Below are 17,335 nucleotides of genomic sequence, written 5' to 3' on the forward strand. Positions count from 1 at the left end.
ATAAACATTTAATTAGAATTATAAATAATTATAATATACTATTTAAAGTCCCCCTGCAGTCAATAATTTTCTCTCAAAAACATTTAAATATATAATTTTTATTATTAAAGATGAGTTTCATGTTCAGTAATCAAAATTACATATTTAAATGTTTTTGTCCTATGAAAATTATTTCTTCAAAAGACCTCCGAAGAACAGGCGAATCTCAACATAACACCAACTGTTACGTAACAGTCGGGATCATTAATATGTACGCCCCCAATATTTGCATATGCCAGCTCATGTTCAAGGCATTATACAAGGGCAGCCAGTATTAACGTCTGGATCTGTGCACAGCTGAATCATCAGACTAGGTAAGCAAGCAAGAACAATAGCAAAAAATGGCAGATGGAGCGATAATAACTGACATGATCCATGATATCATGATATTTTTAGTGATATTTGAAAATTGTCTTTCTAAATGTTTCGTTAGCATGTTGCTAATGTACTGTTAAATGTGGTTAAAGTTACCATCATTTCTTACTGTATTCACGGAGACAAGAGCCATCGCTATTTTCATTATTAAACACTTGCAGTCTGTATAATGCATAAACACAACTTCATTCTTTATAAATCTCTCCAACAGTGTAGCATTAGCCGTTAGTCACGGAGCACAGCCTCAAAGTCATGAGAGTCATTGGAGAGCGCGCAATTTAAAGGGGCCGCAGCCTGAATCAGCGCATTTCTAATTATGCCTCAAAATAGGCAGTTAAAAAAATTAATAAAAAAAAATCTATGGGGTATTTTGAGCTGCAACTTCACACATTCAGGGGACACCTTAGACTTCTTATTACATCTTGTGAAAGAATGTTCTAGGGCACCTTTAAAAACACCACATAGACATAAACAACATTAAAAACTTGATTTTCACCACAGGGTGAAATCTACTGTGTAAACAGGCAACTTTTTTAATTTGAGATGATTGTCTAAAAGTGTCCAAATATATCATAATTCTGCATTGAAGAATAGAGCAAAAATATGTATGAGATGTAAAAGACTATAAAATATTATAAGAATCACCTGACAAAAGGGGGAATACCAGCAACATAATATTTATATAAAACAGAGAGCTATACAGTTACCATTAACTAATACTAAAACTATTAAAAATGGTTTTGAAATAAATAATTAAAATAATGCTAAATAAAATATAAATAGATGAAACTCTTAAACTTAAAAAAAATTAAAATAAATAAAAACAATGCTTTTGCGTTCTCCTGCAAATGCTCCATAGAAATTATGCCTATGCAAAGTTTAAGCCAAGTACTAAATTGACTAAAACTGAAATAAAAAATAAATTAGAAAGTTAAAAATGCAAAATGACACAACAATATTACTTTAAATGGAAAAAAAAAATCTAAGTCAAGATTCAAGAAAATCTAAGAAAGTCTAATAATATTAATAAATGCATACAGCATAAATAATACTAAAATAAACACTGCTGCTAGATTACGGTTACCTAATCAAGTCCTGTATGCATGAATGACTTGAGTTAATTGGGTGCAGTACAGAGAATCATTGTGCTGTGGAATCTAGAGCACTGCTGCTCGCTCACCCTCACTTGTCTGTCACTCAACCGTGTCTTTGATTATCCTTGCTAAATTATCCTCATTATGTAATAATTTTTTCAACAGTGATGTGATTTTTCATATTTTGTTTCTCTTCAGGTTGCGGCATGTGTGTTGATTGATCTATGAGGGTATTTGGGGATGGCGCTGATTGGCTTTCTGGCAGTGGCAGTGGCAGCGTGCGGATCGCTGGTTTCTTGGGCCGATCAGTTGAAGCAGGCCCGGACGCCTTTGTTACACCATCGCCCGTTTGTGGTGGTGTGGAATGCCCCTACTGAATCCTGCCGTCTTCGATTCAAGGTTGAACATGTGTCAGTGATCTAGTAAATTTTCTGTGTGGTCCAAATGATGGGAATAACATCTTGTTTGTTTCTTTTTCAAGGTGGACTTGGACCTTAGCATCTTCGACATTGTTGCTAACCACAACGAGACCTTGAGCGGCCCCAACGTGACCATCTTTTACCACCGCCACCTGGGTTACTACCCTTACTACACCAGCTCTGAGATTCCCATCAATGGAGGCCTTCCTCAGAACCAAAGCCTGAGCAAACACCTCAGCAAAGCTCGAACTGACATCGACAAGCTCATACCCTTCAAGGACTTTCACGGGCTTGGTGTCATCGACTGGGAAAACTGGCGTCCGCAGTGGGTGCGCAACTGGGGCACGAAAGACATCTACCGAAACAAATCCAAGGAGCTTATAAGGAAGCTGCATCCTGGTTGGCCACAAAGTAAGGTGGAAAATGAAGCAAAGGAGCTCTTTGAGAGGGCCGGACAAGTATTCATGAACTCAACACTGCAGCTGGCCGAGAGTCGACGACCGCATGGTCTTTGGGGGTTTTACCTGTTTCCTGACTGTTATAACTATGGCTACAAACAGCATCCGTTGCGTTACACAGGAGAGTGTCCTAATATTGAGCATGTACGTAACGACCACCTGATGTGGCTGTGGAAGGAAAGTACGGCCCTCTATCCTTCCATTTATCTCGACTATGAGCTCAAGTCTTCTGCCAACACGGTCAAATTTGTGCACTACCGTGTCAAGGAGGCCATGCGGATCGCATCGATTGCTAGGAATGACTATACGCTGCCTGTTTTCGTCTACTCCAGACCTTTCTATGCCTACACATTTGTTGCCCTATCAGAGGTGAGTAGGATATTGGAACATTAGGTAAAAAGTTAAAGGGGACCTATAATGCCCCTTTTACAAGATGTAATATAAGTCTCTGGAGTCTCCAGAATGTGTCTGAAGTTTCAGCTCAAAATACCCCACAGATCATTTATTATAGCTTGTCAAATCTGTCCCTATTTGGGTGCGAGCAATAACAAACCTTTTTTGAGTGTGTCCCTTTAAATGCAAATGAGCTGCTGCTCCCGTCCGCTTTCCAGAAGAGAGCAGAGCTTTAACAGCTCGAGCTTCAGTTACTCGACAACAACAAAGCAGGACAATCTCACGCAGCCAAAATGAGGATTGTCAGTAACGGTGTTCAGCCTTACATCGTTCAAACCGGAGTCGGACACTGATGGAGTCTCAGGAAGAAGTTACATCTTTTAGAATGAAACTGGACGTTTCTGAACAGTTAGTGGATACATTTATGTAGTTGCTGTGGAGTTGATTCAACTCATCGACTAGCATGTGTCGTCATGTTGATCTTTTGTGCAAATCCAGCGTTGAATTGATCCTCGTTTGTGAAGCAGTCCGGTGTAAAATGATGGCATGGTAACAACACTCTACTACAACAACTCTTCCTCTTCACTAAAGCAGCCCAACATGGCCTCACCCCCTTTGTTGTGTGTTCTCGGGGGCAGGATTTATATAAATTTGGGGGTTTGTGATGTCACCAACCCAGGAAGAAGCTCGCTGTAGTCCCTACCAGCCATTTGTTGTAGTCCTTAAAAAATTATTGTAAAATAAAATATCTCCCTTTGCATTGAACTTTGAGTGTCGTAACTTTACAGATGTTGTTTATGCTCAAACAGCAACATTTCACACTAACTAAAGTTAAAAAAGTGAAATCCTAATCAAGGACCCCTTTATTAATTAAGTTCGAATCAGGCCTTGGCCTAGCAGTTACAAAATATGCTATGATATGCTGAAATGATGCTGGAAAAACTAATTTGAGGCAGTCCAATCATTTCCTTCGTATGACTATCAATACAAAAATAAAAAAGACATAAAAAGACAAAGTTTTTAATATCTACACAACTACTGTCAACAAACAGAATAGCAAAATAATTACCATTTTCGAAAAGGATTCTTCAAACACTCCCCTTATTTGTCATTGGTCGGTTAAACGGGTAGCCCCACCTCCAACACACGCCATTGGTTGAGCCAGTGTTGCTATGCTGGTCTGGATTCTCAAACAAACAGCAATGTTTTGAAAACACCATCGAGCCACAGTGTTTATAGTTTTCAGGTAAATCAACTTACAAATGACTAAAGTCCAATTCAAACCATGAAAGATAACGTCTCGGTTACTTATGTAACCTTAGTTCCCTGAAGAGGGAACGAGACGTTGCGTCGAGATATTGACGCTTTGGGAACGCAACGCGTGATGTCGTCATGAAGCACATGTGAAATCCGTCCAATGGTGTGACGAGACGTCAGAGGCGGGTGACGTCACGACCAGGAAACTATAAAGCACACTCAAACAAAGCAGCGCTAGCTTCAAGAGTCTGAAGTAGTCGCTGACAAACATGCAGGAAGTATGGCAGGGCGACGCAACGTCTCGTTCCCTCTTCAGGGAACTAAGGTTACATAAGTAACCGAGACGTTCCCTTTCAAGGGAACTCGCGTTGCGTCGAGATATTGACGCTTTGGGAACGTATATACCCACGCAGCCATATTGACCAATGCCTGTCTAATGTGACTCGTCAGCACTAGACAGAACCCTGGCCCCAGGAGTGGAGCCAAGGTCAAGGTCATAAAACCTGACGAATGTATGTGGTGAGGACCAGCCTGCCGCATCACAAACATCTTGTAAGGATACTCCTGAAAGCAGAGCCTTAGAAGCCGCCATACTCCTAGTGGAGTGGGCCCGGACTGCCAAAGGGGAAGGAAGCCCGGCCGACTCATACGCAAGTGAGATAGCCTCAACTACCCACTTACTCATTCTCTGCTTAGACGCCGGGGCCCCAACACTAGGGGACCCAAAACATACGAACAACTGCTCTGACTTACGCCCCAGGGCAGTTCTGTGTACATAAGTGTCTAATGCCCGAACAGGACAAAGCAGATTGAAGCGTTCCTGGTCTGAATCCCTAAAAGGGGGAGGACAGAAGGCTTGCAGTACAATGGGTCTAGCCACATTAGTGGGGACCTTAGGGACGTACCCAGGTCTGGGATAAAGGAAAGCTTTAACCATACCAGGTGCAAATTCCAAGCACGACGGAGACACCGAAAGAGCTTGCAAATCCCCAATTCTCTTGAGAGAAGAAATAGCGAGGAGGAAAAGAGTTTTTAAAGTGACAAACTTAATTGGCACCTCCTCAATAGGCTCAAAGGGAGCTAGGGAAAGGCCCTGGAGCACCACGGCCAAATCCCACGCCGGAACCCTCGAGCGTACCGCAGGCCTCAGCCTCAGAGTGCCACGAAGGAAGCGGGTGATCAGAGGGTCCCTCCCCAGGGATACCCCAGCCAAAGGTACATGGTAAGCCGCAATGGCCGCCACATAAACTTTAAGGGTGGAGGGAGATAACCCTGCAGAGAACTTCTCCTGCAAAAATTCGAGAACTGAACCAACAGGACAGATAACTGGGTCCAACTGACGAACAGTACACCAAGCAGTGAAAAGCTTCCATTTCAGCGCATATAACTTCCTCGTGGAGGGAGCCCTAGAATGAAGAATGGTACTAACAACCTCGGCTGAAAGACCAGAGTCTATGAGCTGAGCCCCCTCAGAGGCCAAGCCCACAGGCTCCAAAGTTCTGGGCGAGGGTGAAATATTGAGCCCCCGCCTGAGACAGGAGATCCCTCCTGATCGGAATCTTCCAAGGAGAGCCGTCGAGAAGGGATATTAGGTCTGAGAACCATACTCTGCCCGGCCAACAAGGGGCTATCAAGATGAGCCGGACCTGGTCCTGGCGAACTCTTTCTAGGACTCCCGGGAGCAGAGCGATCGGGGGAAAAGCGTACAGACGAAGCCTCGGCCACGTCTGTACCATGGCATCCAGCCCTAGAGGAGCTGGATGCGTGAGGGAGAACCAGAGCGGACAGTGAGACGTCTCCCGAGACGCAAACAAGTCCACCTGAGCCTTTCCAAATACCCCCAACTTTGTTCCACCACCTGGGGATGGAGCCTCCAGTCCCCCGGCCTCAGCCCCTGCCTCGACAGGACATCTGCTCCGATATTCTGGACCCCCGGAATATAGGCTGCACGAAGTGACAACAATTTCCCTTGGGACCACAGGAGAATTTGGTGAGCCAGTTTGTAAAGCTGGCGAGAACGCAAACCCCCCTGATGATTTATGTAGGCAACCACCGATGTGTTGTCTGACCGGACAAGAACATGGTGGCCCCTGAGGTCTGGGAGAAAATTCTTGAGAGCCAGAAAAACAGCCATCATCTCCAGGCAGTTGATGTGCCAGGAGAGGTGATGTCTGCTCCACAGACCCTGAGTTGAGCGTCCATCTAGGATCGCTCCCCAACCCGTGAGGGAAGCATCTGTCGTTAGCATCTTGCGACGACAAGGAGCTCCCAACACCGGGCCTTGGGATAGAAACCAGGGTTTCTTCCACATGTCGAGGGCACGTAAGCATCGCCGCGTGACCTTGATCATGCGAAAAGGATTCCCCCTCGGAGAGAACCCCCTGGTTCTGAGCCACCACTGTAGGGGTCTCATGTACAGCAGGCCAAACGGAATCACGTTGGACGCTGCTGCCATCAGCCCCAATAGTCTCTGAAACTGTTTCACAGTGAGTGACTGGCCTAGCTTCATTCGGTTTACGGTACAAAGGATCGATTCTATACGAGCAGGCGAAAGACGCGCCTGCATCGTTACTGAGTCCCAAACCACACCCAAAAAAGTGGTCCTCTGAACCGGAGAGAGCACACTCTTTTTGGCGTTTAACCTGAGCCCCAACTTTCCCATGTGAGCGAGGACGACATCTCGATGCCGAATCGCTAACTGCTGTGATTGCGCTAATATTAGCCAATCGTCGATATAGTTGAGGATGCGAATTCCCTGAAGACGAAGAGGTGCCAGGGCTGCATCCATACATTTGGTGAAAGTGCGGGGTGAAAGTGCTAGGCCGAACGGAAGAACCCGATACTGGTAAGCTTTGCCCCCAAAAGCGAACCTTAGGAACTTCCAGTGATGTGGAAGGATGGAGATGTGGAAGTACGCGTCTTTGAGATCGATCGTGACAAACCAGTCCTCGGACCTGATTTGTGACACGATTTGTCGTAAAGTCAACATTTTGAATTTGAGCTTCATCACTGACTGGTTCAGCAGACGCAGATCCAAAATGGGACGCAACCCCCCATCCTTTTTTGGAACTATGAAGTACCGGCTGTAAAAGCCGCTCTCTCTGTTGGCTGGGAGTACATATTCTATGGCCCCCTTTTCCAAGAGAGTCTTTACTTCCTGCTCCATAACCAGAGCCTGCTCGGGACCCACTACTGTGGGAAGGACCCCCATAAACCTGGGCGGGCGAGACCCGAACTGAATGGCATAACCTATTTCGATTGTACGCAGGACCCATTGAGAAATATTAGGCAGTAGTTTCCACGCTGTCAGATATTCTACTAAGGGAACCAGTCTCTCGAGACTGGCCTCTGGTGTAATTTGAACAATCAATTCGGTGCCCTGAAGCGGCGCACCGGCAGGGGGCACCAGAATTGACTGTTCTGAGACCCTCCTCAGAGGGAGCGAGCACCCCAGTGCCGCTACGTTTCCGGGCGGACACATGGATAAATGCTCGCTGGGAACCACTGCGCCCTGAAACACACGAGGTGGCAGGGTTAGCAGAACGGCCCCCTGAGGGCACTGAAGGGAACTGGGCACTGTAGGAGGAGGTGTACACCATTTCCCTCCAGAGGGGGCTGCCCTCAGAGTCCTGATACTCGTGGCGTCAGGACTTCTTCGCCGCAGCCTTCTTGGCGATAATGACATTCCTCAGATCTGTCCTACCCCTTGAAGGCTGCGGCTGAGCACGACCACCCGACCCCCCGTATCTTTGAGGAGGAGCGCGGGTAGTGACGCTCTGTTTTTGAGTGGCACGGTGTTGCTGTGAGGAGCTGGCTTTTGATGTTTGGGGCTGCTGGTGTTGCTGAGCAGCCCCGGGGATATGAGATCTACGGGGGAGGAGCTTTTGGAACGCCGCCGCTTGCTTATTAGCTTCCTGAAACCTCTCGACGACAGTGTTGACGGCGTCGCCGAAAAGGCCAGGGGGCGCAAGTGGGGCGTCCAGAAGGAAGTTTTTATCTTTATCCTTGATGGAACTAAGATTCAGCCATAGGTGTCTCTCCGTGGCCACTAGAGCTGCCATAGCGCGGCCTACAGATTTGGCCGTTTCTTTGGTGGCACGGAGAGATAAATCTGCAGCCCGACGTAGCTCATCGACTACGTCGGGCGAAATGCCCCCGTTCTCATCAATATCCCCCAATAATTCAGCCTGGTAGGCTTGCAGCACGCCCATGGTGTGAAGACATGCTGCCGCCTGACCAGAAGCTGTATAAGCTTTGCCCACCAAACCAGATGTGACTCTGACTGGTTTAGTGGGCAGCGTCGGGCCTTTAGGGACGATGCTGACTGTGGAGAAAGATAGCTCGCGAGCGTCTCCTCCACTTTAGGCATCGCCCCATAACCGTGCTCTTTAAGCCCCGTTATCGATGCATAGTGCGTGGTCTGAGCACTATGCACACGATACGAGGCTGGTTTCTTCCAAGATCTCGACACCTCGGTGTGGAGATCTGGAAAAAACGGGAGACCCCGACGCGGAGGCTGTGCTCGCGAGGGCAGGAAGCGTTCATCTAATTTGCTTTTGGGACGAACGTCCTGCCTTTCTGCTGGCCAGTCAAGATTTAATCTAGCAACAGCGCGAGTAACAACCTCCACCAACTCCTCATAAGCCGGAGAGTGGGATGGCGAGTCCACACTCTCCGCTGCATCGATGCTCTCCACATCCAACTCCTCAGAGCTGTACGCTTCGAGCACCGGTGCCTGATCCAGTGTGGAAGGAACCGCAGGGCGTGCTTCCAAACACTGAGAAAAGGCACTAGATCTATCAGGTAAAGGCTGAGATAAGGCAGCGCCCGTCTCAAACCCCTCTGATAAATCCATTTGCGATCCCCAAGATCTAGATCGACGCTGTGCCTCGGCAACAGCGGGACCCGAACCCTGAGGACCGCGAGCCTGAGCGCCCTCCTCAAAGAGTGCCAGGCGGGAGCGGAGCGTCCGTAAAGGAAGCAGCTCACAATGCTCACAGCCAGCACCCTCGAGTGCTGACCGTGCATGCTCCGCTCCCAAACAAGCAACACAAAGACCATGTGTGTCCCCACTCGTAATAAAACGTGGGCAGGGATGAACACACGGTCTGAACTGCTGATTCGCCATAATATATAGATATATAGAGAGTCACAAACAACACCAAATAAGACAAACGAGTCACATAAAGCGCTACTGAAGACACAGAAGCTAGCGCTGCTTTGTTTGAGTGTGCTTTATAGTTTCCTGGTCGTGACGTCACCCGCCTCTGACGTCTCGTCACACCATTGGACGGATTTCACATGTGCTTCATGACGACATCACGCGTTGCGTTCCCAAAGCGTCAATATCTCGACGCAACGCGAGTTCCCTTGAAAGGGAACTATAACGATAACCATGAAGTTTTAAAAATCGTTCTAATTCTAAGAGAATAGTGAAGTCCACACCACAACCATAACGATAACATCACAGAGGAATTATATCATTAGAACTATTTTTTTTCCAGCTGATGAATGATGAAAACCTTAACAGCCAATCATAATCTATCCAACTTAAGCTTGAGCATTTAAACTAGCAGATGACATAAATGCAGATCGCACTTATAATAAACAACATTATTGTCCATTGGTGTGAATACTAATATAGTTATCACTATAGTTCTTGTTGTAAACTGGCCGTACACTCGGGAGTGTCCGTCTATTTAGTTAAATATCTAAAAGTATATGTTTAAAGATTTTAATAATTAGTTTGAAATTAAGTACCAACTCACTACTTTGCGCATTTTTCCATCCATCTAAAGGGACGTCAAACACATTGTTTTAATCACTCGTCAAATACTTGAGTGACAGACCCACTCCCTAAATCACCCTCCTCCCTAGCATCTTAAATGCCAGAGATATGCTTAAACACTCATCTGTCACCTCATTATGAGAGGAATGTTCCAAATCAAACTCTGCAGTAGGTCTGCAGGCGTGTTTTCAGTTTGATGGGACCACCCGCTTTCCTAGACAGCGAGGTACATCAAGGTAATGTACTTATTATGACTAGTTTAGGTTACAACCAATAGCTTCCATATGTTCATTGTGATAGTACAGGCTCCAGACCATACATTATACATGTAGGTCTACTGTATTGTTTTTCTTCCCGCTAGGCAAAAATCAAATGTGCGATTACACACCTCTCCTCGGTAAGCCACATGATTTAAGGTATCATTCATATCTGAGTTACAAACCCTACATATGAGCAATAATGTGTAGTAATAATGCTATTTGTGTTATTCAATAGTAACAAATTTCTTCTCCAGGTCTGCTACTAAAAAAGATATATGACATTGTTGCTTTTCTACTTTGAATTGCATTAACAAAGAAATATTTATCTTGAACAGAGTGACCTGGTCCACACCATAGGAGAGAGTGCAGCACTGGGGGCCGCTGGGGTGGTCCTGTGGGGGTCATCTGAATATGCAAGCTCTCAGGTACTATCGTAATGAAGTTTGGGGTCGGTAAGAATTAAAAAAAATAAAATAAAATTAGTATCTTATGCTCAATATGGTTACATTTAGGTGTATTTGATCAAAAATCCAGTAAAACGGTGAAATATTACAATTTAACCTGTAACTGTCACCCCCACTTTTTTATGGACATGAAAATGCACTATCCAAACTTAAATGGTTGTAATTCAAGAATACTTTGGAATATAGACATAAGGCTGGTCTTGTTTTAAAGATGAAATTTGGCAGATTATTGTAAAAGTGAACTTATGTAAGTGAAACAGGAACAAAGTTATAGAAGTTTAAGTTTATGAAAATGTAAAAATATAATATTTTATATAAAATATATATTTTACAAAACAAGTTTTACTCTAAAACTGCAAGGAAATCAAAGGCAAAAATCTGAACAAGTTGTGTTCCAAATTTCAGCTTGATATCTCAAAAAATGAGCTTTCAGTAAGATTTTGTTTGGGCGCAGTACCACACTTTTTCACTAGATGACAACCAAGCTCCATTACTGACCATATAAAGGCGCCTCCATTTCCATATATGGTTTGAGTGATCTGAACCATTTAAATTATTTTCATACAATTTATGAAGTAGACATCCTATATAGAAGTAGTATGGGAAGTTTGGCAGAATTTGATATGAATTCAGCCTCTAATAAACATAAAAGCAACATGTATGTGGGTTATAGATCGCCGCCACAAACATAAATGCATTTTTTTTTCTATTAAAAACATTTTCAGACCTTTTTTCTCAAAAAATTGAATGGATGTTATCTTTTGAACTCTTGGCATGAAAACAAACATGTTTCAACCAATCATTAATGATTTTCCTGTTCATCGCTATTTCAAAATAAAGGTCTGAACATGCCTTATGAGTATGAAAATATGCTTGTTGCAAATTGATAAATTACTGCTCCTCTGTAATTTATTTTGTAAATCAGTCACCAAATATGAAACCTAGAGATTCTAAGCTTTCACATGATATATAGTTTGTCAAGTTAGTTTAGGTTTAGTATAAAATATTACTGTTTTAAATATGTAATGGCTGTGGGCCCACCGGTGGGCCAGTGACACTTAACAGGTTAAAATAACTTTCCTATTTGAATATATTTTAAAATGTAATTTATTCTTATGATGGCAAAACTGAATTTTCAGCATCATTACTCCAGTCAGAAATCATTCTGATTTACTGCTCAAGAAACATTTCTTACTATTATCAGTGTTGACAACTGCTTAATATTTTTGCAGAAAAAGATTTTTTTTTTTTTCAGGATATTTTGAAGAATACACTCTAAATAATAGTAGGTTAAAAACAAACCCAAATTGAGATGAAAATGGACAAACTCAGCAATTGGGTTGTTTCAACCCAGCAAATGGGTTGTTTTAACCCAGCAGTTGGGTTATTTATTAAATTGCTTATTAATAAATGTTCTACTTTTGATTATTTTACTTTTTGATTGTTTCCTCTAGTAATTATGTGTCTGATTTTTAATTTCCAACCTATTTTGGGTTCATTTTAAACCAGCCATATAGTAATTTTAAAACAAGAGTTCGGTTAAATAAATAAGGAAGAGGATTAGGGCCAAGCAATATTAAAAAAATAAAACCATCTAGAGATTAAAGTTGTTAAATTTCGAGAAAATTTTGAGAAAAAAGTCAAGATAAAATGTTGAGAATAAACTCATTAAATTATGAGAATAAAGTCATTAAATTACAAGAAAAAAAGTCAAGATAAAATGTTGAGAATAAAGTTATTAAATTACGAGAAAAAAGTTGTTAAATTACGAGAACAAATTCGTTAAATTATGAGAAAACTGTCGTTAAATTTCGAGAAAAAAGTCAAGATAAAATGTTGAGAATAAAGTTATTAAATTACGAGAAAAAAGTTGTTAAATTACGAGAACAAATTCGTTAAATTATGAGAAAACTGTCGTTAAATTTCGAGAAAAAAGTCAAGATAAAATGTTGAGAATAAACTCATTAAATTATGAGAATAAAGTCATTAAATTACAAGAAAAAAGTCACAATTTCGTAATTTATTGAATTTGTTCTCGTAATTTAATGACTTGTTTTTAATAATTTACATTTTTTTCTCGTAATTTAACAAGTTTATTCTCAACATTTTATCTCAACTTTTTTCTCGAAATTTAACGAGTTTTTTCTCGTAATTTAACAAGTTTATTTTCAACATTTTATCTCAACTTTTTTAACTTTTTTCTTGAAATTAAAAGGGTTTTTTCTCGAAATTTAACTTTAATCTAGAGATGGTTTTTTTTTTTTACTATTGCTTGGCCCTAATCCTCTTAAATAATCCTCCATAAATAAAAATTCCCAGTAGGTTCGGCAAACATTTAACCCAATGCTTTCATTAATTTCGAGAAAAAAGTTGAGATAAAATGTTGAGAATAAAGTCATTAAATTATGAGAATAAAGTCATTAAATTACGAGTAAATAATTAATTTTAACGAATTTGTTCTCGTAATTTAACGACTTTTTTCTCATAATTTAATGACTTTATTCGTAACATTTTATCTCGACTTTTTTCTCGAAATTTAACGAGTTTTTTTCTCGTAATTTAATGTTTATTCTCAACATTTTATCTCAACTTTTTTCTCGAAATTTAATGAGTTTTTTTATCGTAATTTAACGAGTTTATTCTCAACATGTTATCTTGACTTTTTTCTCGAAATTTAACAACTTTAATCTCGAGATGGTTTTATTTTTTTTTATTATTGCTTGGCCCTAATCCTCATCCATAAATATTTAACCCAACCGCTGGGTTAAAACAACCCAATCGCTGCGTTTGTTTTTAACCTAGCACTTTGAGTGTAGAAAGTTTAAAAGAGCAGCATTTATTTAAAACAGAAATCTTTTGTAACATTATAAATGTCTTTACAGTCACTTTGATCAATTTCATGCATCCTTGTTCAAAAAAAGTATTAATTTCTTTTGGAAAAAGAAATCTTGCTGACTGAATGGTAGTGTACATTGGAAAAAGAGCACATTAAATCTTCTTGACTGGATCGGCTGCATTTTTAGGTGAAACAGCTAAAATTATAATCCATAACCAACAGAATTTACAACCACATGGGGATCAGCTTGAGCTGATGGCAATATTTAATATGTTTGAAGCTTAGTAAATAATCTATCCTCAGTTTATCTCTTAAAAGGGACTCCTCAAAGATGATTTCTGTCTAAACCTAAAATAAAGCAACTCTAGTGTTATCATGATGACATTATGGCTTCTCTGTATCTGGTGATACAATATCACACATGTGCTCCGGAAGGACACATGCTCATTTTGTGGGTGCGTCCCATATCCTGTTTACAAAAAGCACAAGGAAGAGAATAGATTAAATCTGGTGGAAACAATTAAAGGGTTAGTTCACACAAAAATGAAAATTCTGTCATTTATTACTCACCTTCATGTCGTTCCACACCTGTAAGACCTTCGTTCATCTTCAGAACACAAATTAAGATATTTTTGATGAAATCTGAGATCTTTTTGTCCTTCCATTGACAGCTACGCAACTGAAACTTTGACGCTTCAAAAAGTTCATTCAAAAGATTTTATTTTATTTCAGCTTTATTTTAATTCATGGAAATGATTTCCCTAATTAAATTATAATAAATAAATTCCCTAATATCTTTAATATATGTTTGTCTTGGCCAGAGAAACTGCATGACAGTCAAGAAATACATTGACGGTCCACTAGGTCACTATGTGATCAACGTGACCTCAGCAGCTAAACTGTGCAGCAAAGCCTTGTGCAAGAAGAACGGCAAATGTGTCCGTAAGAGCCTGGAGTCTGGGGCTTACCTGCACCTCAACCCTCGCTTCTTCAACATCCGCCTCAACCAAGGCATTCGTGGACCGCGTTTCCATGTCAGCGGCCACCTCAACAACCACGACATCCTGGACATGAAGCAAAAGTTCACCTGTCAGTGTTACCAGGGCTGGACGGGCATCTACTGTGAGATGCCCCAGATTTCACAGCCTCTCCTGCCCCACCCGAGAGACAGTATCCTGGGAGAACTACTGCTGGTCCTGTCCCTTCATTTCTCCTGTCTGTCTGTCATTATGTTCTTGGGTCTGTGTCTCATTATTAAGTGTCTGATACTGTAAAGCACAGTGTAGATGGCACTTCTGACTGTATCTGTTAAATAAATTAATGAAAATAAATGTAATGTAGGGTAGGACGGAGTTAGTTATCTGTAGCTATATCTAGCTGTAAGGTTTTGAGTCAAAAGTTTGTGTTCTCTGGAAGTCATTTTGTATGTAAAGTTGATGTCCCCACAATAACAGACTGCCATGCAATTCTTTCAAGAACGTTATACAAGTTTACTGTAACACTGGCGCCACAAACTTCACATACTTTTGAAAATCCAGCATTTAATTGATCCTGATAAGAATTTGTTGTTACAGCTGTAAACACGACGTCTTTCGTCTTCCATGAGGGGAATGTTTTTTTTAAATTATTTTCCTTTTTAGTGAATCAGAAGCATATAGAACAACCAGAGTAGTTTGTTTCATGAACAATTGACTCTTTTTAGTGAACAGAAAATGTACAGCACAAGTTTGATTCTCAAATTACTCTTATAAACTAATCCAATTTGACTGATTAAAAAAGACTCACAAATGATTCAAAAAGAGAATTATGAATTATGCTCAAATGATTTGAATCCAATCAAAGCACACTGAAATCAGAAACTAATTGAATTGGGAATTTTTTCATCGATGCCCAGCCTATTCAAACACTTCCATACAGTTTCCATAGTTTGATTCTCTTTCAAACACAGAATTTTTTAGTGAATCAAAAACAAAGCATAATCAGTGTAGATCAATTCAAGAACAAATGACTCTGAGTCCATCCTTTTAATGAATCATTTAGTTATTATCAATAAATATGATCAAGACTTAATAGTAAATATGCTCAAATGATATCAAATCAACTGATCTGAATTGAACCAATCATCTGAATTGAATTGAATTGAATCAGGAAATCAGTATCTGCCTAATTGAAAACCCCATAATATGTCTTGAAAAATCACACACTGGCATATACATTCAGACAAGAGGATTTTGTTGTTGTAAATGTTCTATAGACCTTATTTACCAGAGAAACAAGTGCGCCGCCATCTTTATCAAATTGTCTTTGAACTTCCGTTTTGCGGTAGCTCTGTACATTTCTATAGCATCGCTGTCAAAGAATAAATAGTTGGTTAAGTGGATTTACTTGTTGTAGAGTTAATGAAAGTTATCACGAGCATTGTTATGTTTAAAGCAGATGTGTTAACAAATGTCAGTAGGTTGGGAAGATTTTTAAAATGAGCAGTTCATTCATAAATGTAATATCGCTGTGGAAATACAAACCGGAAGTCAAAAGACAATGAGCGCAACACTGAAAAGGGGCGGGGCTACATAATGTCTATACATTTCAAAAATAAACCACTGGAGTAAAAATTCTGTGATAAGTAGCCAATGTCCACAGTACAGGTACAGAAGTGCATATATTTTACTCTTTATTTTAAACATACATCCATCTTAAGTAATGAATAGACTATGTTGCTCTCATCTTGTCATTTGAGTATTCACAGTCTCATTTCTAATCTTCACTGTTCAGTATAATAAGCACAAAAACATCATAATTCATTCAAAAAGACCAAATGGTTCTATTCCCAACCAAGATGAATATTCCCAACTATTTCCCCAGAAATTAGACATAACAACATAGTGTAATAAGACAGAGTTGGTTGACCAACATGTCTCAGTGTCAACTGAGGCTCCATAGATTGTGACTCAGCTTGGCAGCCAAAAACTGTCAATAAATTACCAAGCCTGGGAAAACAGCAACTCCTGCTGATTTTAAACTAAATTACATCTTTTTTGTAGCAACCATCATTCTGTTGTTGGAGATAAAAAATGCCAAGACATCACATAAAAACTTGTTTTCGCAAACAATATGTGGTGCATTGTTGATTTGGTCTAGGGTAAAATGAGTCACAGAAATGGGAAGAGAAGGTTTTGTGCTTTGCACACAAGCTAAACATTCAGTAAAGATATATTTATTTCCATTTTGCCCAAGCTTGTCTGTTACTGATCGAATTTGGCGTGCTAATTGAATCTTAAATCAATATTTACCGAAAACAAACTTGCTCCCACTCTTAGACTAGAAAAGACTCTCTGCGTCTTATATAAAACATATGGCTGGATTTGAATATTTATACGCATTCATGTTATTTGTTGAACCTGGATCGCTGTTCATGTAAGAAGCGGGAATGTGAAGAAAGGTTTTCGGCTACCAAGGTCATGCATAACAAAGACACACCTCACAGCTGTTGGTCCAAGCCCAGGATACACTCGCAAACACAGACCTGGAACCTGATCTAGAGATGGAGGAATTCCTGGAGTTTTGGGTGGGACAGACAAATCCAACACAAGCACCTCCAGACCCCTTGCCAGGAAGTTAAGAGGAAAAAAAATCCTGTATATATGGGAGAGTAGGGTCATTCGGTGCCTTTCCATAGTTTTTTGCTCTATGTGGACCACATCAAAGCAGTACAGTATGTGTGTTTAGGAGGGTGGTTGGGTATTTGTGTCCTGTGCAATAAAGAGCAGTACAGTATGAAGTACAGAAGTACATTTCTAACTACAGCAACAACAAAAATTAATGTGGTTAAACTAATGGACCAAAGACTCGTACGTTCGTACCTTAGATTCTAAGGTTTTAATGTTCTATGATTTGTACGCTGAACCATTCGTTAAGACATTTTTGCAGTGTAGAATTTGATGTGAAAGATTTA

At 40.8% G+C, this 17,335-nt stretch overlaps 1 protein-coding gene across 1 annotated transcript; it reads left to right on the forward strand.

The window, feature by feature from the left end:
• The first annotated feature begins 1,748 nt into the window (after positions 1-1,748).
• hyal6 (hyaluronoglucosaminidase 6) lies at positions 1,749-14,657 on the forward strand. Its single transcript, XM_067379785.1, has 4 exons — positions 1,749-1,907; positions 1,990-2,754; positions 10,419-10,508; positions 14,205-14,657. The coding sequence occupies exons 1-4, from the start codon at positions 1,749-1,751 to the stop codon at positions 14,655-14,657; spliced, it is 1,467 nt and encodes a 488-aa protein (XP_067235886.1).
• The last annotated feature ends 2,678 nt before the right edge of the window (positions 14,658-17,335 follow it).

Source organism: Chanodichthys erythropterus, chromosome 24, assembly GCF_024489055.1.
Source record: "Chanodichthys erythropterus isolate Z2021 chromosome 24, ASM2448905v1, whole genome shotgun sequence".
NCBI classification, from domain to species: Eukaryota; Metazoa; Chordata; class Actinopteri; order Cypriniformes; family Xenocyprididae; genus Chanodichthys; species Chanodichthys erythropterus.

Excerpts from the sequence above, each read along its gene's own strand:
- hyal6 (XM_067379785.1), top strand. The coding sequence starts at position 1,749 with ATGGCGCTGATTGGCTTTCTGGCAGTGGCAGTGGCAGCGTGCGGATCG. Across the intron at positions 1,908-1,989 it reads CCTGCCGTCTTCGATTCAAG|GTGGACTTGGACCTTAGCAT; the intron begins GTTGAACATGTG and ends TTCTTTTTCAAG. Across the intron at positions 10,509-14,204 it reads CTGAATATGCAAGCTCTCAG|AGAAACTGCATGACAGTCAA; the intron begins GTACTATCGTAA and ends TGTCTTGGCCAG.